Source organism: Neolamprologus brichardi, chromosome 20, assembly GCF_056152115.1.
Source record: "Neolamprologus brichardi isolate AB-2024 chromosome 20, ASM5615211v1, whole genome shotgun sequence".
Taxonomy (NCBI): Eukaryota; Metazoa; Chordata; class Actinopteri; order Cichliformes; family Cichlidae; genus Neolamprologus; species Neolamprologus brichardi.
This window is the reverse complement of record NC_142123.1, coordinates 946,762-970,794: the sequence shown is the minus strand read 5'-3', so window position 1 is coordinate 970,794 and position 24,033 is coordinate 946,762. Positions and strand designations below refer to the sequence as shown.

At 42.7% G+C, this 24,033-nt stretch overlaps 3 protein-coding genes and 1 non-coding gene across 4 annotated transcripts; 1 reads left to right on the top strand and 3 right to left on the bottom strand.

Annotated features, from left to right (window-relative positions):
* The first annotated feature begins 447 nt into the window (after positions 1-447).
* tspan2b (tetraspanin 2b) lies at positions 448-12,206 on the top strand. Its single transcript, XM_087833746.1, has 8 exons — positions 448-703; positions 6,120-6,222; positions 8,099-8,196; positions 8,297-8,371; positions 9,152-9,235; positions 9,349-9,405; positions 9,501-9,584; positions 9,663-12,206. The coding sequence occupies exons 1-8, from the start codon at positions 635-637 to the stop codon at positions 9,726-9,728; spliced, it is 636 nt and encodes a 211-aa protein (XP_087689872.1). The 5' UTR covers positions 448-634; the 3' UTR covers positions 9,729-12,206.
* A 1,880-nt stretch (positions 12,207-14,086) lies between these two features.
* Positions 14,087-17,416, bottom strand: LOC102798213 (mitochondrial glutamate carrier 1-like). Its single transcript, XM_035905485.2, has 10 exons — positions 17,310-17,416; positions 16,755-16,892; positions 16,248-16,373; positions 15,943-15,998; positions 15,361-15,451; positions 15,153-15,271; positions 14,850-15,045; positions 14,596-14,753; positions 14,429-14,504; positions 14,087-14,314 (listed from the first exon to the last, which is right to left on the bottom strand). Exons 2-10 carry the CDS (start codon positions 16,775-16,777, stop codon positions 14,155-14,157), a joined length of 1,005 nt encoding a protein of 334 aa, XP_035761378.1. The 5' UTR covers positions 16,778-16,892; positions 17,310-17,416; the 3' UTR covers positions 14,087-14,154.
* A 512-nt stretch (positions 17,417-17,928) lies between these two features.
* On the bottom strand, positions 17,929-18,617 carry LOC102789562 (follitropin subunit beta-like). Its single transcript, XM_006785823.2, has 2 exons — positions 18,456-18,617; positions 17,929-18,240 (listed from the first exon to the last, which is right to left on the bottom strand). The coding sequence occupies exons 1-2, from the start codon at positions 18,615-18,617 to the stop codon at positions 17,929-17,931; spliced, it is 474 nt and encodes a 157-aa protein (XP_006785886.2).
* Positions 18,618-21,389: 2,772 nt separating this feature from the next.
* On the bottom strand, positions 21,390-21,682 carry LOC148096878 (Nuclear RNase P). The gene has a single exon (XR_015717058.1).
* Positions 21,683-24,033: the final 2,351 nt, after the last annotated feature.

Here is a 24,033-nt window from a genome sequence, read left to right as displayed (position 1 = left end):
CACACAGGGACAGACAACCATTCACACTCACATTCACACCTAGTGGCAATTTGGATTTTTTCCAATCAACCTATCCCCACAAGCTGCATGTCTTTGGACGGTGGGAGGAAGCCGGAGTACCCGGAGGGAACCCACACAAACACTTCTTGCTGTGCGGCAACAGTGCTAACCACCGTGCCACCGTGCTGCCCTGTGTTGCGATACATTTAAAACAAAAAACAGCAAATAAATATACAAAGCCAAAAATAAACATAAAAACATTAAAAATGTTGATAAAAAATAGTCGCCTGATTCCGTTTGTGGGAAACTGACGTCTCCGTTTACAGGCAAATAAAAAAAAACATATCCCCATTGAGCAGTCTCGACCCCCCCTCTGCCACCCTCTGCATTATTGAAAGGGGCGGTCTGGAAAGAGTCTAAGCGGATCCTGCAGTGTGTGTGTGTGTGTGTGTGTGTGTGTGTGTGTGTGTGTGTGTGTGTGGTAGAGAGAGAGAGAGAGAGGCTACCGTGACAGCGTCTCTTGATGCTGAAGTGCTGTCGCAGTGGGCTGCACCGCTGTTTCCTCTTTGTTCCGTCCGGGTGACCGTCTGAGTGTTTTACGGAGATAAACAGAACAAAGTGTCATTGAGTCGCGATGGGGAAGGTGGAGGGAGGAATGAAATGCGTGAAGTACCTGCTGTTCGTCTTCAACTTCATATTCTGGGTAAGTGGATGTTTTCGGTTCCGGTGCTGATGAGATGCAAGTTGCGCGTAAATAAACGACGAGCAAGTGCAGCAGTGCGGAGAACCAACTCTCACTGCGCGCGGCAGACTTTCGCGTCCACGTGGTGTTTCAGCGGTGATGCAAAGGCGCTTTGCAGTTTTCACCCACGAATATCTGCTTTGTTTAGTTGCTCTCCAGCGCGGCTTTAGGCTGTTCTGCGTGGCGCTGAAAGGGTGACAGCTAGAGGTTTTTTACTTTTGGCTCTCCGGTCTCAAATCAGATTTTCCACAGAGGAAAATCCCGCCCCCCTTCTTCTTCCCGGGGAAGCGTGTTTTTGAAAGGAAGACTGAATGAAAAGGCAGAGATTGAGACACAGCAGCGTGGAAAACAGGCTGAGCTCTTTGCGCCCTGTGCTGTATTTCCTCATTAACACAAACTAACTGACTTGTAATCAAGAAAAGCTCCCACTTCTGTTTTCTTTACAAGCAGCACTCAGAGATAAACTCACGCTACTCCAGACAAACAGTCAGGTGGCTGCCAACGATGCATACACGTCCGTGTGTTGTTTTGTCTTGTGCACATGTGAATAAACCTCACAGGTTTGGCTTTTCATTCCTTACAGTGGTAAACAAGCACATGATATTCTTTGTGTGTGAGTGTTGGGCTGCACTTTGCCTTTATTCATGCCGCTGTTCACACTCACCACTCATGGACAAGTTTCTTTGTGTGTGCGTATCTTTGCGCGTGTGAAAGAGACTTTTCCAACAAGCATCTGTGGAGCTGATCAGGCGCTGAGCGCCCTGTGAAAGGATCTATTGTGACAGCGGGACAATGGCATAATTTCAGGCTGCTGCTCGAGCCCTGGCTGCTCCTGCCCCGCTAAGCAGCAAAGCTTGCATGAGTCCCACTTCTCCTACAGTTGACTGGTCCCACCACTGGCAAACTCCACTGTCCCTGGCTTGATGGCACCTGTGAGTGGACACTTGCATGCCGAGGGTTAAAAATGAGAGATATGACAGAGTGAGACAGAGTTAGCCGTCTGATAGGCAAGAGTTAAAGATTTAGAGATGGAGGATGTACAGTGAGGCAGACAGTGAATGTGACAGAAGAGAAAAGGGTCACTGGGAGATTGTGAGGGATAGTGTGTGCGCTCACATGGTGTAAGAGGGACAGTTGGCTTGAATTTGACCCAGATAAAGACAGAAAACAGATCAGTATGAGCGTGTTGGAGTGCTCTGTGGACGAACACCGACTGCTTGTGTTACAAATGACAAAAAACAGAAACTATTCTTCATTTGCAGGTTTTAGTCTGCTTGATTACCCACCACTCGTAATCATTGCATGCCAATTCCCGCTGGGCCGCAGTCCTCTGTGTTGTTTGTGGAGTGAGTGATGAAGAGAACGATGAAACCAAATAGGATTTCTTTGAAATCCCCTCCTGAGCCCCAGTTGACGGTTGAACACTAATACTCTGACTGACCGTTAAACAGAAAATAAATCGTTTTTTACCTCAAGTATATAAAGAGTGATATTACTGTAGTTATACACATGAAACACACACAGACACACACTCCATCGCCCACCATTCGGGTGAGATTCCCGCAGAACCCTGTTAAAGAAAAGGTCACTGATTAAACGCAGGCCCAGCTGTTGTGTATATTTCACCATATTTCCTCTGTAAACAGACCATCAGTACCTCGCTGCCTCGTCTGCTCTGTGTTCTTTGCCCTATTTAGTAAAAAATTAAGCTACAAGGCAAACACTGCCTCAGAGTGTTGTGCACAAAAGGTGCAGTAGGCAACTTTAGTTTACCAACAGAAAATAATGTCCTTGTTCTTGTGCAGAGATTATCATCTTAGAAAGGTCACACATGTGCTTGTGATTTTTTTCTTCCACAGTTTCTCAATTTGTTACAAATGATGCCATTTATCTGATGCACAAACTGCAACGGTTTTACTTATGAGTCAGCTAATGAGCTGGTGACACTGGTATCACATCGAGGGAACGTTTTGTTCTCCTGTTTTTACAGATAAAGAGCATCTGATGCAATTTCTAAATAGAGCAGGATTTAAGTATGCTCCAGCAGCTTTTCACGGATCAAACATTTTAATCTGCATTCTGTAAATCGTGGTATAAATTAGTACAAAAACATATTTTTCCCACAATCAATTAGAAAGGAAGATTTACTTTCTTTCTAATTGAAAATGAAAGCGCCTGCTGGGGAGAGTACCACGTTTTTCACAGAAATGAAATGACCTTATCCAAAGCAAGTGAAAGTCACAAGACTCATAAAGTCAAGATGTAACAAAGAGAACTGAAACAGAACTGGAAAACCCTCCATGAATGTTTATACAGTATTTAATGCAACCAAACCAACCAACTAAAAGACAAACAAAACAGAGCACTGGGGTAATCTTTAACACGCATGCAGCAGGACAGAGTAGGAGTAAGCTAAAGGGACATCACTTCAGGAAACATTCAAATGTCAGCTGGGATCATTTGCAACTCTTCAAGCCACCTTAGTCTCAAACTGCTGACGTGATTAAGAAAATTGTTGGATGGATGGAAAGTAACCTAAAGGACACGGGATCAAGAAAAACTAGTCTGCCGTGTTGACACGTTGAGTAATTAATTCCCTTGTAAATGTCAGACTCCACTGGCTGTAGCATCACAGTCCAGCTTACATCATTCGTGTATCATTCATGTTATTTGACATTGTTTGCTTCACTGCTGCCACACCAGCTGGAGCAGGTTACTCATACGTTGACCAGTGTCTGGATACATTTAGACGTTGTTTTGAAGATTTCTGGTAAAAAGCCTAAAAAAACACTTTTTGTAGATGTGTTTCAGGACACTTCACCAGTCCCGCCTGTGGCTGAGTACAATAGCATTCACTCCACCCATAATTATGTCGCTCCTATTTACACTTTGCTGCTGCCCATCATTTTTAATGTGCCCTTGCTTCTGTTTTTCCTAAACACGTAGTAGACAAAAGACTATTTTAAAAAAGCTTAACCAATTACTGCTGGATTTGAATTGTTACTTTTATAAACTATTTTTGGTTTAATATACAGTAAAGCTCTTTTTTTGTCTGAAAGTGGATAATGCCACAGACTGTCTCTGACCACAGCCCTGTGTCAGCTCAGCCCCTGTTTTCATGGAAACTCCCCTCACAAAAACACTTTGTTACGGCACTTTTAAAAAGCAGGCCTCAAACTGTAAAAGGACCTCAATAAAGCTGCAATACTAAGATTTCCATCCGTTCCTGCAAATATCCAGACATAAAAGGCTTTGGTACTGAAGGGGGGAAACTGGTGTTTTTGAGACTTAGGCTACACTGGAGAGATTTTAATATTTGCCTCTGAACAAAATGTGCATGCAGGCAGAGGAGTCGTCTAATGACTTACTCCCTCCTCTTCTCTCTCCCATCCCTGTTCCCGTCTCTCTTTCATTGTGTCTGTCAGTTTCCATCCTATTGTGCACTAATGTAGTCACAGGGAGACAGTCGGTCTTTGTCCTTTGGTGAGATTGGGAGGGCGAGGCTGCGATGAGGTGGGGTTAAAGAAGGGGGGCTGCATGGGGATAATCAGGGGCGGTAGCAGAAAACAAGGGAGGGGTGTGGCAGGGGAGTTGGGGGGAGGAGGGGGGGTAAACCAGGGGGAATGAAAGCAGAGAGGGTATTAATGGGCCCTTTGGGTCCGGCTCATGATGGGAATGCATTTAGCGTGGCAGCTACTGACTGCAGTGTTTTGAAATGTGATTTTGAGAAAGGCTTTTAAATGCAACCGCATTAGTAATGAGCACAAACCTCGATCAACCTCAGAACCACCTGCTCTTCAAAACAGCCGCAGCACAGCAGCCCGAGACGGCCTCGCTCTTCCACTGTGCGCATATCCACAAACTTCAGCAGGAAGCAGTAATCGCTTCACATTTTGCACCATCGCACCAGGTGTGCTGACAAATACCACCGTTAAACAGATCCAGAGCGCCTCTCCACGCTAATCCAGCCTGGTTCAGTACGTCTGCAGATCCACAGCCTTTACTTCGCTGTGCTTTATCACTTTGGACCTGCTAATCCCGAAACCCCAAGAGCTCAGCTGTCCCATACATCACCACGCATCACACTAAATCCTCGATTCGGGGGGAAACCGGCTTCCCAGCACCTGTCCCATTCCGATGCTTTACAGCTGAGCTGCTGGCTTCACTTTAAACCAACACTGTAAAATACTACCTGTGGAAAGAAAGAGGCACAGGAGTCAGCAGAATAAGGGGAACGATTAGATACACAAAGAAATAAAAGAAATGTTTCAGTCGTGGAAAAGCAAAGTAAACAAAAGCAGCATTAAGATGGAGCTGTTTGTTTTTGTCTGAATTTGGCAGCAGAGCTTCTTTCTCCAAATAAATCCACCTAACAGAGCTCGAGGACACACAAACAGACACACAAACATCGGTCTACCTAAAATCTAGAACTAGGATGCCAAGAAACCATGTGACTCCTAAATACTCACAATTTAGACAAGTCGTTTTATTTCTCTGTGCACACACACACACACACGTATCTGTGCTGTTGTTTTGAAGCTCAACATGAAGGTTTTTAGCCTGGATTATCCTCAGGGGGCCTCAGGGGGCTGAGCGATCATTAAAACCTCTCTACTGATCTGTAAGTGGAGCATCCACAGTGACGCCTGCTACTCACATCTCTGTAAAAAGGGAAAAATACATCGAGTTGAAGGTCTTTACAGCACTTACAGAACACGTTCTTGCTCCCTGAAAGTAAGAGGCTTGAGCATGATTTGGTTTAATACGTAGTAACAGAGGTTTAGATGAAGGAAAATATGAGCGACATGTAACCACATTTCCAAACAAACAGGGGAGCCTGTTTAAGCTCAAGGTGCCACAGTGCTGCACTCAGCCAAGCTGGTCATTTTCTCCCCACTGGGAAGCCAGCGGTCGTTAAAGGGTGTTTCCGTGTTACGTAAGATGGATTTGCTCTGCTGAATGATGATGATCCACCCTTAATGTGGACGGACGTTTTCACACAGAAGTGTGACACGTTCGCCTGTCTCCTTTAAACTGAGTCTATAAAGAGGGTGAAGGGATTGTTGTGTTTTTCAGGAACACCGGGAGGAGGAAGGAGAAAGCCGGTTTGCAAATGGAAAAAAAAAGTGCTCGGAAAAAGCAGCGCTGTTGTGATCCTGGCTGAAAACAGTGACACTGGATCACGAGAAAAGATCGTATTTGTATGAAAACATAGTTCAGAGTAAAATCTTTCCAAGAGTTTGCTTATTTTTGCAACTCAGTGCATTAAATGCATCTGGTGTTTTTGAGGGTTTGGTTACTATTGAAGCAGCACATCAGCTATTTTTTATCATTTATTAATACAGAGAGTTTGTCTCCTCATTCTTTCTCCCTCCAGCTGATGGGCTCCTTCGTTCTGGCCGTGGGACTGTGGCTACGTTTCGACCCAGAAACTGTTTCTCTGCTCAGCGGCGAGAAGGCACCAGACACCTTCTTCATCGGTGAGCACCACAGCGCACCTTCATCTTTACAGCCAAGTGTGGCACGTTATAAATGTGTAACAATACGCTGAAGCACATCCAGCACAGTGCTGTTGATTTAACACATGTGTGGGTTAATTCACCACAGCTTTTGGTAAAAGCTCTGTAAAATGCTTGTTGTCAACTGAATGTGATGAATTGTGTTTTCGTCACCACTGGGAGTTGTTTTTCTAGTAAAGTCCGGTTTGGGTTTTAGAGAAACGCAGCTGGGAAATCACTTTAAATGGGTCAAGGGAAGGTCTGCTGCTTCTGTTAACGATTAAGCTGAATATTAGGAATAGAGATGGAGAAGTGAGGCAGGAGTTGTGCCCTTGTTTGATAAATGTGCATTATCTTATTAAAGCATCAAATGTTCTCTCACACTTTTTAATTTAGCAAACTTTCATGCTGGCGATGAGTGGGAATAACAGGAAGTGACTGTGGTGCAGTGTGAATACATTAGTGGGCTCGCACGGGTGTGCACCACCTTTTAATCGGTCAATCTGCCCAGATGGAAACAAAGAGGAGGAGGGGAGAAATATATGGACAATTAAAGAGAGTTACATCATGCAAATGGCAAAGCTTTGAAGCCAAAATTGGACATAGCATAATAATAACGTGCTGAATGTTGAAGGGGAGAAGAGGTTTTCATGTGCTGAACGCATAGTTTGTGTCATACTTGAGATGTTGGTGGTTTCTTTTTAGGAAAATGATGCTTCTCCTCTTCACTCCTATTTAGTTTTCTTCTCCCAGTCCAGCTAAACTGCTCTGGAGGACAACATGGTGTAATGGTAGACTACCTCTGGGAGAAATATTTGCTTACAGAGTCCTAAGACACTGTTAAGGCATTTCAGCACTTCTGCCAGAGTGCCTGTGAACTGAAGTCAGACGTCCACTTGATTTAACTGAGTGGGTGGCCCCTGTCGGGTCTTCTGAGCGTCTAGTGCCACACATGGGTTTGACAGCGAGCGCTGCGCCCACAGCTGAGCACCCTCAACAGTTGCTAAGGCTTGTTTCCATAGCATCAAACAAAACTTTCTTTTTAGTTGAAAATTATTTTTAAGATGGAAGATAAACTTGGGACACAGAGGAAAAAAGGAAAATCTGATTTTCTTTCTTTCTTTCTTTTCCAAACAACAGTTGTGTTTAGCTCGTGGCGCAGTGCGAGCAGCAACATCACTTGTCACCAGATGGAAGAAGTTAAAAGCTAATTAGCCATCCTTAACTGACAGCACATTTAACACCTCCTGCTGTCAAACTCTTTACAGGCAACTAAAGAAAAACCTGCAGGGTTACTGTGTTGCACTTTGAGAAACCAGACCTCTCAGTCTCACTCTGACCCCATATAACACGAGAGCGCCCTCCTTAAACCAGCCTCTGTGGAGCTGTCGCCTCACAACAGACCCCACTAACATGAGCTTATGGAGCGGATCTGTTGAGTTCCTCCCCACAGACCAGCCCATGATGCGCTGTGTGTTTCCTAATGAGACACTGAACGGTTAGCCGAGGGCACGACATGAAGCATCCACCTCCCTCTAAGTCAGGCTTTTGCTATTAAGGGTATTTACTGAGGACGCCATTAAAGGGCACAACAAGAAGGGCTACTCTTAAAAAGGGGTGTGGCCAAGCACCAATTTACATAGCACACAGTCCAATCAGAAATTATAATGCCTCTGTTTGTTTTCCTTGGCACTACCGACTAACTCAGATTACAATCCTAGACAATGCTGCCCCCTTTTGGTGACTCTGTAACATAACATAAGAATAAGATGTGGGGAAGCTGAGCATGTTGACATGAACACAAGACATTTTTGTAACCATTCCTGTTCATGTTAAAGAACCTTCTATGTTCCTCCAGGTGTGTACATACTGATTGGTGCCGGCGGGCTGGTGATGCTGGTCGGTTTCTTTGGCTGCTGTGGAGCCGTTAGAGAATCACAGTGCCTGCTGGGTTCAGTGAGTAAAAATGCACATGAATCATAAGCAAAACTCCAACTGGAATGCACTTTTGGCATTTTATACTTCCGAGTAGTAAACGCTTCATCCCTTTTTCCAGTTCTTTGCCTGTCTGCTGATCATCTTTGGGTCTGAGGTGGCAGCAGGAGTGTTTGGGTTCTTAAACAAAGACAAGGTACGTCTGTGAAGGTTCTCAGTCATCCAGGTCATCGTAGTCTAAGGAGCTTGCAAAGAAAAGCGTCTGGACTTCTTTAAGTTACTTGAAGACGTTTCACCTTCATCCGAGAAGCTTCTTCAGTTCTAAGGTCAAATGGTGGAGAGTCCCAGATATAAACCTAGTGGGAGTTTCCCCCCACAGAGGGACAAAAGGACCCCCTGATGATCCTCTAATCGCCTGAGCCAAGGTGTGGAACTGGGTGTGGGTCCCAATCAGCCAGAGTTTCAGGTGAGCTCATTGTGAAACCTGGCCCCACCTTATCATGTGATTTCCTGAGGTCAGATGGCCCAGGATGTGAGTGGGCGTTAAGGCGTCTGGGAGGGAACTCAAAACTGGATTATAGATGGCAGAGAGTTGGTGTCGTAAGCCCCGCCTCTGTTCAAAGATGGTCGCTCACAGTGGACATAGATGCTTCTTTCACTCCTCTTTCAAACCATCTGTCCTCTCTGTCCAACATGTGAACACTGGCGTCCTCGAAAGAGTGACCTTTGACCTTTAGATGCAGATGGACTGCTGAGTCTTGTCCTGTGGCTCTTCTGTGTTGTGCCATGCGCTTGTGAAGTGGCTGAAGAAGCTTCTCGGATGAGAGGTGAAACGTCTTCAAGTAACTTAAAGAAGTCCAGACACTTTTCTTTGCAAGTTTCTTTGACCAAAGACAAGGTTCATTCATGTTTTCACTGTTTTTGAAAACTGCAAGCAGTACGAACAGTCCAAATTCACTTTTCTTGTCTTACACAGATAATTGAAGATGTCCAGAACTTCTACGCAAAAACCTACAATGAAAACAGCAACGGCACTTTGGTCCTCTCTTACCAGAAAGTGGTACATATAGAAAAAAACAATTATGATCAACTACATATATAAGGAATCATTGCTTTTTTTTAATGCTCCCTATAACATCCCTCGTCTTCTCATATTTTTTCTCCCATTTTAAGCTGAGCTGTTGTGGAACTATAGAAAACCGATGCCCCGATGCTGAAAAAGACACCAGGGTAAGACCTCGCGCAGCTCGATACAATCAGCAGAAATTAAATTGGTTGATATCAAATGAATGAGTCTGGTGTTTTACGAAACATCTCCTCTGCAGGACTGCGAGACGGGCATCAAAGACTTCTTCAACAGTAAACTCTTCATCGTCGGATACGTGGGCATAGGAATCGCTGGTGTCATGGTGAGCAGGGAGAAGAGAAAAGTCAGGACACATACGTACGTGATGATAATAAGATGGTTTTTGTTTGCTGCTCTACAGATCATTGGGATGATTTTCAGCATGGTGCTCTGCTGTGCCATTCGCAACAGCAGGGAGGTCATCTAAGACGGATCCTCGGCCTCTGCTCTGACCTGCTTCTGTATCCCGTAAAGACTGTACAGCAATTCGTATTAAATGTCATCTCCTGTCTGTCGACCACCTGGGGAGCCAGGAAGTAGAACATGTTTGAAAAAATTCCTTCCCACTACAGCGCTCGTCCCCTCCCTCGTGCAATGATCTTTTGGTTTGTTCTGTCGCTTATTTATTTCCAGTCCAAAGCACCACCGTCGACCTTTCACAGCATTCTGGGAAGACTTTCACATATCAAGCGGGAACAGTACAAATTCTATTGCGGAGCAGACAACCTGTCAAATAGCTTTTCCTAATGGCCATTTTGGACCACCGCAGATTTTGAACCCACGTACTATCACAGCAGTGTCGAAGCTTTTTCACACAGCCTTCACACTGACCCTGGGCTGTGGGAAACCTGAGCCTGAGAAAGCAATCTGAGGTGAAAGCTGCTGAGTTTGCTTATCTGTGCGCACACACACACACACAGACACGCAAATACAGCTTTGTTGTGCTATGTGAGCCCACGATCTTAAAAAAGATTTCTGCATCTCAGAGACCGTTTTGATTGGTTGAATCGGTGTGGAGTGTTACTCATGCACGCTGTATTTTGATCCGGCAGGCGTCCATTGGGATGCCCCATCACAGTGTGAGCGGACACTCAAACCACACAGGCTACACTAAGTGACCAAAATCCAATGATCTTATTAAAGAAAGTTAATATTTAGGGAAATCCAAATATTTGATTTATTTTTAGAGTTAAGTGAACAGATTGAGGCCCAATAAACATACATTATAGCCAGTGGCCAGTTAGCTTAACTTAAGACAGTCAACATGTCGTCTCGTAGAAGAAGGAAACATGAAAAATGTGTTCACACTTCTTTGTTTCCTTTGGAAGGATTCAGTTTTTTCCATGTGTTCAGTGTTTACTCTCAAACACTTAAGTTGTGGATGTAACTTCCTGTTTAACAAATATGAAAGCAGCATTCATCCTGTCGTGTGGCTCTTGGACAGAAAGTGAGTGTATTTCTCAGAACTCTCATATCTTTGCAGAACTAGGTTACTTTGCATCATAATGTACATATACGAGCATGTGTTGTCTAATTTAAGCACTACACTCCCAAGCTGTTGTGTGCTGATGAGTTTAACAATCTCCTCCAAATTCCTCTGTTGAGCAGAAATGAGCATGCAGGCCACCCTAAGAGTTACACAAATGTGCTTTTGCAAATCCAGAAGAATATATATGAACTTCATTTAAAAGCATCTTGTGTGGTCCAATGAAAATAATCTGTTATGTAATAAAGCGTCCCATCAGACTCTGTATAGAAGACCCAGATCCAGCGGTCGTGTTTACAGGCTAAACATGGACCATCCAGTCAGCTGAGACAGGTGGTGGTTAAATGTGCTCATCTAAGCCAGGCCTCTGATGTCTCCTCAGTTTTCTCTCGGTGCCTTAAAATTACACCACCCTCAAAAAGAAGCAGCAGAATAGTCTCTATATTTGACTCAGTTCATTAACCTCAGCGTGTAGGAGGGAAGGATGGACGACTCCACCTGTTTCCACCTCCAGGTTAAATCAGGCCATTGTTTTTCCAGCAGGCAGGACAGTAGGATGTAAATATGTTTCTTTTTCTGTTGTACATTATTTGTGCTAAATGTGATAGTTACTATTTAACATGCTGTGTTTAGACAGATGTTGGCAGTAGCTGTGCAGTGTAATAGTGACGGGATTGTTTGTCAAGGTCAAATCCACGCAGCTCGAACAGCGTCTTATTGATGTGCCTTTCTGCCAGTCGTGAGCTGAGCGTAGGGAATAAATGTAGCAGCAGCACGTTTGTAGACTTGGACTGCAGTTAGCTGTCAAATGTATTCGACGAGTAGCAGACGGGGCTCGACTCGCCATTTTATGGCGTGTTTCACAGTGTTGCGTTCAACTCGAGCTCAGCCAAGGAAGCTGACGTGGTGCGAGCAACGACTTTCCTGCCAAATATTTCAAAAGGCTTTTGGTACCAAGGAATTCTGTAACGAGGACTCAAAACAATCATTTTAATGCTGATTAAGTTCCAACGATCAAGCTGCGTCAGACATAAGTGCTGGTCGATATTACTATTCTTTGTTTTTGTTGTTTTTCCATTGCATTGTAACGTGGCACAAGCGATGAGACTTGATAACCACTTCAGGCTGCCAGTAGGCAGTGTTTACTCTGCAGACTGAAGTAGCACAGGACTATCACCAGACTGTCACTTCAGAGGCAGCTTCCTGCCACCAAAGCCACCAATCTGTTGCTGTCTTCCTCGTTTCTATTTGTTAGAGCAAATCTGGAGATGTAACACACTGTGCACCTCAAAACAAAAACTCTGTACACAGTCAAGCCTTTCATAGACGATTGTGTGTTAATTTATTTTGATACCATTCCAGGCCTCTCAGGAAAATAGGTGTTTGAAGTTTAATAAAGCTTTTTGAAGGTTTTGTAGAGCTTCACGTGTCCTTCTATTATTGCATCACAGACATTTGCACGAGTCCACACAGGGAGCTGGTCTTTATTGGCCTTTTGAAAAAGTGTTCAGTGGTAGATTTACAGTTGTATGTGGATGATTAAAGCAGATACAAGTTTATATATAAACTCTAAAAGCATTGAAGCTTCTTTTTGCACACACACTTTTTGCCTGATAGATTTAAAGTGTGTGATTGTTGTTTAATATCTTGGGATTGGTCCACACGTTCACGCAGGATGTCAGTGACACGCTCGCGGCACACTTCTAGCAATTTCCATTAAGGAAATCCATCTGCAGCCTTTTCCTGGATGCGCTCTAAATGTAAATATTTTTACCTCACATCATGAGAAGTGCTGACAGCAGCAAAATAAAATGCAAATCATTTAGTAGTTTCTAAATGCAGCACTGAAGCATTGGTGATCCCCAGGAAAACCAGTGAACTCCAGTGATTAAATAGGTTTCCAGATTTAGTTGCATGAGTTTCATGTCAGAGGTTCACGTTTCTGCACTTGATCTTTAAGGACAGCTGGATATTAAGTTAAAGGTATAGTTATGTGTGTAATCCAGCTGGCTGAAGGACTGGCCGGGTGAAATTACCTCAGCACTGCAGCACGAGCACTTTTACTGCCAAACTCTGAACCACACTTGTGGTGCATGTGTGAAGGAGCAGGGCAGCACCTTTCAGGCTTACATAAAACAAAATATTAAATTATCTGAAGTTAATGTGCTGCCTGTTTCCCAGCGAGTGATTATAGACTGTAAAGTTCAACACTTCAAGCCACACACACTCAACACAAACAGAAATAAACGCTGCATTTACAGACATTTATTCAGCATTTATGTATTTACACGTATGATTCTAAAATGAACACGAAAAATAAACTTTTCCCACGTGGCTCAAATTAAAAACTGCTCTAATTTAGCTCCACTTTGCACAGTTTGAGAAAACTGGAAAAAACCTGCATATTTACATTGGTAGAACAGTTTAAATGACTTTAACCCATGAAAAGGTCGAGCAGGCAGAGAGTGCAACTATCATTATACTGTTTACTGCCTCTGAAAGCCTAACATGTCATTTGTGTGTGTGAGCTAGAAATCAGACAGACACAACAGACTAAGAGAACACGGCCACATGTAGGTCATGTAGCGCCTTTTTTCTTCCACAACTTTGGTCCCAAATGCCAAATGAATCCATCAATAAAGTCTTTACCACAAAAATGTGGTTCTCTAAAGTCAGCTGCAGGTGGCCTCGTTGGGCTTTATTTGCAGAGTTAAAAAACACAAACAAAAAATACACAAAGTTGTGTAGAAGAGATTCACAGTGCGCGCTCAAAACACAAACTCACTTTAGATCAATCACAGTTGTGTGTGTGGTGCGAGAATGGGGAACAGGAGACCTCTTAACCAAACATTTCTTCTTCATCTTTTCTACACCATCATCTCTAGACGACAGAATCTGGGACGAGGTTATGCCCTTTTTATTTATCCTCTTAAAACAGGAAGTAAAAATGTTCTACCACTATTGTTTTATGCTAATTGGCACAGTTATGTCTCTTCATAACATTAAATACCATCACCTCATAGTTGCCGAGATAGAGCAGTTAGATGGGAAAGCAGATTAGGTTGCAATGAAAGGCAGGTGATGGAGTAAAGCTGAGAAAGCAGTGAATAGTCTGGTGCCCCTGAAGAAAGATCCTCTGAAGCACAGACGAGTCAACTTCAACCTCAGTCTCTTAAAAAAAGAGATCTTCATGCTAAAGGCAGATGTTTAGACCATTTTAAAATGAATGGCATATCTATGATCCTTTTAGCATTTTACTCGAAACCTCCAACAATAAAGAAGGTACACAAAGAGCTGGCTCCATCGCTACGCTCAGGGCATAGCTGCTGTAATTTAATAAACCAGCAAAGGTTGGAAACAGCTTTTTTTATGCAGAGCAGATGTTGTAGGGTGTGTACCCCAGCAGGAACTCTCCAACACCCACAAAGTACACAACCTGTGCAATGCCAAAGAGCGGGGCTATGACAAGCGCCCGGCAAGTAGCTCCCTTGAGGAACGCTCCAGGACCCTCTTTTCTCAGGATCTTCCTGCAATGAACAAGACACGCCCAGAATTAGTCTCTGATTTATGCCATCGAGGCCGAGCCAAGCAGAAAGTTTGTTGGTGATGCTGAGAATCCAGAGCTATGATTTAATGTTTACCTGATACAGTCCACCACGCCGCTGTACGTTTCTTCATTAGTTCCTTTTCTGAGTGACTGGAGCCTTGTTTTCACAACTGCATGAGACAGAAAATTATAAATTATGCAAAATGATGTTTTTCTTTAAAATGTCACTTTACTTCCTCGTGCACCAAATTAGTCTCTCACCATCACAAGGACTGACAGCCACAGCGGCGATGCATCCAGCCAAGCAGCCAGACAGAAAGGACCAATAGAAAGGGACGGATGGGTCGTCAGGCGAATGCTGGCCAAGCTGGTGCACATGTGCAAAAAGAGGAAAGTACACAACAGAGAACGGGATGTCCCTGAAAAGATAAAATACAAACAAACATATTTTATAGAAAGATGTAAAACTGGTTGATTGAGCATATGTGATATGGCAACACATTTGCACATCTCACCTCATCAACGTGGCCCCAAGACCCCTGTACAGCCCTGTAACACCCTTGGTCCTCAGCAGCTCTCTGGTGATCTGTATGGCAGACGTTCGCATGGCTTGAGGCCCCGGGATGGTGTTATAGGAACGGCTAAGAACTGCGCTGGTCCTGCCCATCTTCAGAGATGTTACAACAGTGGGCATCACTCTCTGCTGGGCAGCTGGCAGAAACAGGAAATCTAAGTGTTTGTTTTAGAGCTGAACACCCCCAAACACCAGTTTTGTTTGGGAGTTTTTGCAAATGATTTGCAGATGTAGATGGTTTTACCTATCCTGCCTGCATCCTGCAGCTGGATCTTGAGCATCTCCATAGGTGTGGTGACAATGACCTGGCACATGCCCGCACAGCATCCCGCCAACATCTCCTTGAACACTGTCAACTTACCACTAAGGACCCAAACACGTAGATTAGATAATAAATAAATAAATAAGAATGACACTGGGTGTTAATATGTTCTTAATTAAGTGCTACTCACCCATCTTTGCTCAACGTGTGGCGAAAGAAATCATTAGCAGCTAGTTTGATGGCTTTCTCTGGGGTTACCAGGGTTAGGTTTACTGCAGCACCTGCAACAACAAACCTGCTTGTGACAAACTCCTAATGAAGCAAAAGTGCAGACTTGCTGAAACATATTAACTCATCAGCCTGACAGCACATTTTCCAGAGCAGGAAAACAGGAGTATAAAAACTATCCTGACTGTAGGAAAGTGCAAAGCAAAAAGGAAATGTTTAGCAACAGAACAAAGTTGCCACTAAGCTCCTGTGACACACAACTGACTGCATTTTTCGCTGCCTTGCACTAAACCATTAATGGGCCAGTTTACTCAGCTTTGATCCAACACTGAGTGTGACTCAGCATCTGTGCGTCTTATTAAATTACCCAGTCTGGTTGTATTGGTTCCACTAATTTCAAATAAGGTCAGGCAATTAAAATATGTCATAGATCTCTTTGCCTTTACATATATCTGCCAATGTAGGTAATGTTGCAGAACTAGATAAAGGACAAAGGCAAGGCAAACAATCACTTATAAAAATTGCAAGTATGGGCAAGTATTACCTCTGTACATGCCAAAGTAGCCTTCAGATTTAACGGTCTTCACCAGGCAGTCCATCCTGGCGAGAAACAAAGACAAACATTCAGTGTTATGTGTTATTATTCAATGTAGCAGATGGTGTCATTACAACATACGTGTCACTGAAACATAATGATGACACAGCAACAAGAACAAGAACTTGCATAGTAGAAACAATAATGTATTAACGTGCATTTTTTAAGAAGAATCACTGGATTGTGAAGATACAAATCATACTAGTGTTGTCTCAAACTATCAGTGAGTTTTCATTTGCAGGTGCTGGTCTCACATGTTCTTGTAGATTTGCTGCCCGCTGCGCTGGTTCTGCAGGCGCGTCTTGGCCAAGTCGATTGGGAACACACAGGTGACTCCTACCATGCCTGCAATCCCTCCATTGATCAGCTTGGCTGGTAGACTGTACAAAGGCAAGTCGCAACAGACAAAAACATAACAATCATTCTTTTTCCCACCATTTCTGCAGTTACACAAAGAAGGGCGTCGACAGGCGAGGCGAGAAAACCTGCTCAAACTCAGCTGAAGTAATATGAAAGCAGCTCATTATGCTTCTTGGTGTGTGACCCATACTAGTGTATCTCTCTGTAGAAGCTATAGAAAATAACTTGTTGACAGAGTAAACTCACATATAACGGTGATAAAGTGCTACACATCGGCACAAGAGCAAAAAACAGGTGGAAAATTCTGTGTTTATTGTATAAAACTATTAGATTGACAAAAAAAACAACTAGAACATGCCTCGTTCCTATTATCTCATCTAACGTGGTGCACAGGTCCATACCTTATCTGTTGTTGCTGGGCCATGGTTCTTGACTTTGGTGAGTGCAGAGGGAGAGCAGGCGTAGAGTCCCTGAGAGACACTGAGCAAGGCAAGAGCAGAAATAATCTCAAGGTGATATATATAGAGGAACGTCCGGCCCTGCAGATACAAGGATACATTTGACTCTCCACCCACTGCATTAGCAGCCAAGTTAAAATCAGGGTCAGTTACGCACCAACATCAAAGCACAATCCTAATATCCAAATCAAGGCAAGCACACACCCATCTGCAGCGTGTAACTTCAGATGAATCCAGCTCCTTGTCTCAGGCCTCTTGATTGCAAACATGCACTCATACAATCATAAATTTAAAAAACAAACAGCGTCTGATAATAACGTGTGATCTGAAAGTTAACTACATCTGCTCTGAATAATTTCAAAAGCTTTACAGTTTTTTGCTTTTTGGATGTTTTTTTTAACCCGCCCTGCAACTTTTTCCCGGGTTGTTAAATTTATTTAGATGTGAAAGATCTAGTAAAACATCGGAGCTGTTTTTGAAAGAATCACGGTTACTTACAGAAAAGCGCTGGGACAGCACGCCTTAAAATAAAGGTAAAGACTTTAACGCTGCTTCATATCCACCGGTCATCGTTAATAAATTAATGAATGAGTAGGAAGAGGAAGGAGACGCGCTACAGCTAGGTGCGCCTCAGGCCTGACTTGGGAACCAATAAAAATTGATTCTCTAAAAACTGGGCGGGACAAACAGACCATGATGCAACATTTATAACCGTTTCTCTCAGACGCGTAATCCTGACGTCTCTGATGTGGTTCGTGCTGGCTCAGAGCAGGAACACATTTCCTGGAACCATCGTTCTTGCTATTGTTAGGCATTGTACCCTGTTCATGGTCCATTTCATTTACGTCCCAAATGATCGCCACCCAACCCCCTAAGCGAAGCAAATCAGTAACCAAATTAGCCTTTTTTTAATTTAATTTATTTTTTATTTGTTTATTTCAATGTATTTATTGTCATTTCACACTTTTAGTCATACATGCTAAGACAAAAAATCACAACTGTATTGCATGCCCAACAGACTGTTTTATTGCAATATCATAATAAACTAGAGAACAGAACATGAGATGCACTACAACAACATCAACACACAAACACGTCGTTTTCATTAATAGCTGAATCACTTCCGTGCAAGCGCGCTGCTGCTCGTATTGGAATATTGTGAGATTTCCACAGCAGACTGGTTCTGGTTCCTCACACCGTCAAGTTTCGTGAAGCACTGATCATAAGGGACACGGCTGGTCCGGACACAACGGTGTGTGCGTGTGTCGCAGCGCCTACAGCTGCAGCAGTGGGCTGCGGGATAATACAGCTGTGGATTGACATCCTTGGGACAACCAGGAATATGGGCAGCCCGGTACACCAAGGAAAGAGGAACACAGCTGCGCTGGATCAAGAAAGTTCTCCCAAATCGTCCCTTCAAATTAGTGTCCTGGAAATGAGGAAACAATGCTGATGACAACAATATTCAATGAGGACAGAACAAGATGCCATTAAGATTTTTATATGATTAATATCCGCAGAATGTGTTACAGTTTGATATGTCATCATCACCTTCATCACATTTATTGTCATAATGTCCGTCATACAGTTTGCTTACATCATAGAGTTTCCATGAAAAGTGTAACTGTGTGCAGAAGTTGTCACCTGCGTGTAACAGTAGCCACTGCAGATGGTAGTGTTGATGGCCACGCACTGGGTGCAGTCTTGCTTCTCAATCCATAAAGTGTAATTCTTCAGCATGCAGCTATACACCGCACCAACCATCAGCACACACAACAGCAAGGCTTTCAATGCAAACAGAGGCATGCTAAATCTGTAAACACATATGAATGTACGGACAATTAAAGATACATGCAAGAAAACAAAATCAACAGATGCAATCAGAACACTATCAGAGGTTTGCTTAGTTTCATGCAAACCTAAACTGAAGAGAAAAAACTGTGACGTATAACCTTAGTGATATCTTGAAACTCCAGAAGTGTCAGATCATTGCAGAATCTGTTGTGATGAGACGAGTTTGGTTCCCTCCGGTTCCCCTGGAAGCATCTGAAACTATAAAGGATATCCATCCGCTTTTATGGAAACCTTAATCCACCCTGAGTGCCCCAGTAGACTTTAGTATACATCATTATTCCAACAATCGTGTCAATATCACTGCAGGTTGAAAATGCTGCCACAACATCTGTGCAAACCACAAACAACAAGTTATGCAACTCCAGCCCCGACCCTCAAACGGCAGGGCAGAACTGATCCATGTGACTGATTCCACACGTTTTAGGTCGTGAGACGCGAAAGAGTCAAAGAATATTCCTCAAACTCCGTTTAAACGTGAACTCAAACTTGTGTCAGTAAAACACATGTAAGCTCCTCATTTAGCAGAGTGAACGCTCACTCGTACTTAATGATGATGATGTTTGAGCAAACAAATCGTTTATAAAATGTGGAACTAGAGAAACAGATTCCTCTGTCTTTGCCTTGAGGCGACATTTGTTGTGATTTGGCGCTATATAAATAAAATTGAATTGAATTGAATTGAATTTATGTTAAAAACAATTAAAGAAAAGTATAAAAGTTCCAAATAATAATCAAATGGAGACAAAATCAGAAATAATCTCATTTTACATCATCAGTGGAGATCATTTCACTTATGAATTCTGCTGTAAGTGTAACTGCTAATATTGGTCTGGCCTGGCTGATGCTGGGTCAGCCTGTGTCCTACAAGTAAGGTAAAAAGGGTATAGCCTCTTTAGCTAAGCCATTAATGCTCCCATCTGTTCTTAATAGAGGTGGCCATGTGCCCTCAGATTTTTCCCACTAAATGTTGTAAATAAACACGTTCAGCCAACAGAGAGGCCTTTAAATCTGCAGGCATGTTAAAGAACTGCACATGTAGAAATTTCAAAATTCAAACTTCATTAATTTTATTCAAGACTCAACTTTACATAATAACCGAGATATAAAATTTAAATGAAAAATATGTAATTTTGTGTATAATTATAAACATCTGAGAAACCCCCAAATGCAGCTTCTTTTTCTTAAAGGTTAAATCTCTCAACAGTAAATGTATTTCTGACTTTGATTAAGCTTCCATTTTTCTGATGATAAACCATAAAATCCATCCTGAAATACATTAACTACGGTTTTATTAAATTATTCATCTGACACTCACCGTGCAGTCTGACAATTAAAACGTCTTTGTTCTTGCGACCTGATGTTGTCGCTTTGTTTTCGCTCTACATTTAACACGACAGTCGCAGTTATATACTGCAGCCATCAGATAATTACAGCAAACTGGGTCGTGGGCAGTTCACCAATTATCTGTGCTGACACACATCCTACTTTTTGAGACCAGCGGATTATTATTTGTATGAGAGAAGAGAACAATCGAACTGATTCATATCTCTCTCCAGACATTACTGTGTCAGTTTAATACACGGTACATATTCTGATTAGTGAAGATCAGGGTTAACTTACTTAAGTAGCAATATTAATTACATTTTTGACTACTTGCAATAATCCTTCCATAGTATGTGGAACTGGCACACAAAGCTACTATTTCATTTAGAAAAATAAAAAATAAAAAACTGGTTTGCACACTTTCAAGTAGCACGTTAAACAATTTAAAATATTTGATACTTACAGGTTACCCTGTAGGTTACAATGGGAATCTTAAACACGTTTTGAGATTTAGCAGATGCTGCTGGGCTGGTTTGCTGTTCTGTGGTTAACTGCAGTCACACAGAAGGATCCAGAACTCATCTTGGAGTAGGCCAACTCAATAGACATCATTTCATTTGCCTCCCGTTCAACCCACTCTGTGAATGTGTTATCACCGTGGCATCACCAGATGATGTTCTGGGTTTAACTCTGTGGCTCTGTGTTTCAAGATCGTGCAGCAACACTTCGTGTTCCAATAAGGCTGAAAAGTGGGGCAGAAACATGAACTGGTTTTGTTTGGGGGCAAAACTGAAGCTGTGCAGCAAGGACAGTAGGACACAATATGACCAAGGAGTTGTTTTCTGAAAGTTTAGTTAAGTGGTTACATGTTAAACAAAAAAGCAAAGATCCACAGTAAACACTTTACATACAGGTGCATCATCCGTAAAGACACACGTGTTCCATTTGAAAATGCATTTATTTTTGTATGATAACTTGCACATGTCAGCAGTATTTGAGAATGCAGACGTTACGATGTGCAGACTCTGATATCATGAGGGGTCATAAAAACAGGTTCTTGGCACTTCTTGTGTCTCACCAATGTCATATGCACAAACTGCATGTGAATACAGGCCAATGCAAGACCAAACAAGCGTATTAAGAAACATTAACATTCATCATTAACATACATGAGGAAACAAATGCTTTCAGTGTCTAAATCCAGAAGCATTTCCTTTTTAACCTTGTGTTTACATCGCCCTCTCACAGACAGATGTGAATATTTCCTACAAATCTGCATTTTTATGATTCACAATGTTGTCTCATGCTTGTGCCACAGTCCAGAAACGTCTACTGTCATCAAGAGGACGTAAATGACCCTCAAGTCACATGATCCTTGATGGTTCAATATTTGTGCAAAACGTGGGGGGAGAGTAGTCTGAATTAGGTTGTGGAGATCTGCCCCACCTCATCCATCGCACTCAATCGCCAGCCGCGAGCGCTTCCAAGTCATCAGAGAGACGCATCCACCGCGCTGACCGGCTTCTCCTGCTACACCTGCTCTCATTGACCCACGCTTTCTGTTCACTCGCTCACCCGCATTCAGGTGATGCCCTGCAAGGGCAACGATTGGCTCTTCTCTCAGACCTTCCCCAAGGTGATTGGTAGAGTGACAAGCACTCGGCACGTGACCTCTTCAATGAGCTTCCTCCCACGGATTAGCACGCGCTGCACACCAGGTATAACTGCGGTCAAAAAGGCGCGCGGAGTCTTCATCACGGTTTATTTGTTGCTTTAACGAGTATTTTGGGAGGGTTAGAATTTGAACTATCCCAGAGGGAAAACATAATTCACAAATATGTTTAGATTGTTTTTAATTTTATTTTAATTTAAATAAAAGAAGGTACTGAACGCCCCGTTGCATTCTGGGCCGTTCAGTGCACGCCTTTCACTGCGATTATTGTTATTTCGATCAAGAAGACTTTTTAAAATGTATTTTATAGCGCAGAGGAAAAATGTATATCTTTCCCTCTTTCTTTTCCCCAGTCAAGTCTGTCCCGTATTTAACAAGTGAAAAAAAAATAAAATAAACAATAAAAGGTGAATCAAATAGACCAATACGGCAAGGTTGGGATGGTCCATTTGGTAAAGTAAATCCGTTGGGCATCTTTCTTCGCCTTTAGACAATAATTCTGATGCAAAAGAACAAAACGGGACAGACAAATATATATATATATAAGCAGGAATCCTCGACTGAAAACTTCCGCTAATGTGTGAGTACAACCTGTTGGTTGTTTTTAGTGTTGTTAGTGACTTTATAGGAAACCTTTGTCAAGATAAGGAATTTAACAAATAACATTTCAGCCAATGCTTTCAGAAGATCTACATCAAACTCATGTTTGCTGCATTATGAAGTTGCAATCACGACTACATCGCTGACGATAGATCTGACTACAATAGAAGACGAGCAGCCAAACCCAGACGTGTAAAGCTGTGATCGTATCCAAACACTAGATGGCAGACAAACACAGTATCAGATCTGTCTTCTCAGCTGTGAAGGAACTCGTGTGTTCCTGCATCTTGTGATTTTATCAGCTTGTTTAACTCTCCCCCACAGGCAGCTGTAAGGTGAAGAGTATAATTCACACAAGCAGAAATGTTTTATGAAGCTCCCAGACCCCAAGGAGATATAATTAACTCAATGCTCATAGAAACAGGTGTAAAATGAATATGGCCAGATCACAGATGGCATGCAGGGAAATTTGGTTCTGAGCCCACAGAAAAGGTATTTATTGTGTTTTCGTACGAAGGAAATGAGGCTGAGTCGCTGTTAAACGGCATAGCTTTCCTAAACACGTGCACAGAGAACGCTCCGTAGGCGGCAGTGAACATCCTGCTTCCTCAGTCATATAATAAATGGTCAAGGCAAGGTCCTCTTCACACAGAGAGACAGCCACAAATAAAGAGTGGATGCACATCTTGATGGGGGGGGGGGGACAGTCCAGATTTCCAATGAATGAAATCAGAAAATACAGCATCAAGGACAACATGTAATAATCTGTTTTCTGGGGCTTTTCCATCTATAAATGATTCTTCTCTCACCAGCTGCTGACACCTTTGAATTTCCACCCAATATGGAAAAGAAAGGTGCCATAACGCTGATTTTAGAACGATTTGTGTTTTCTGAGAACATCAAACAGCTCAATATGTTCTGTCATCTGAGGCTTTTGCTCCCTACAATCAGCCTAAGTTGGGTAACAGAGAGATTTTTAGTACTGGGGCCATTTTTGGAAGGAAGAAGAGAAATTTGACCCAAATCATCTCTGGTGTCCTTGAAGACTCTTATTAAGAACCTTGGGAATCTGGAGAACACCTCTAGACAGCTCCTCTCCACTTCTCCTCTACTCTCCTTTGTGATCTTCCCTGTCCTAACTTTTATTCCACCTTCCCTTTTTGTCGGTGTGCACCTTCACTTTCACTCACACAGACCCACAAGGCTCCCACAGGGGCTCAAAATCAATCTCACGGTGCTTAAAATAATCAACCTAGTTGAGGCAGAGGGCTTACCAGTAACATGTACAGTAGCTCACTTCCTCACTCCTTATTTTTACTTCCACCCCACCTCCCTGATTGTGAGTGACTGGCAACCATCTCAGGATTTATTTAGCTTTCTTTTCATTTTAATATTTACCCAGGCTGCAATCGTTTCATTTGGAGTTCAGTTTTTTTGTCATATAATTCATATGATTGTTTGTCTTTGCTCTGTACTACAAGCTGTACATCTCTTGTCGAGTGACAGCTGGGGAAGGCTCTTGCTCCTTACCATCGTGAACTGGATTAGCACTGGTCTGACGACTGGATGGATAGATAGGTGGCTGGATGGGTGAAGTCATATATGGGCAGGAATTCTTATATTTAGATCTGATTCCAAATGAGTACCAATTATTTTCTTTTTCTTTTTTTTTAATCTTGTAATGTGACTGCTGTAATTTTCATCATAATCGAAATAAATATTTCTCTATATACAGTTGCGGTCAACAGTTTGCATGCACTCATCATGGGCATG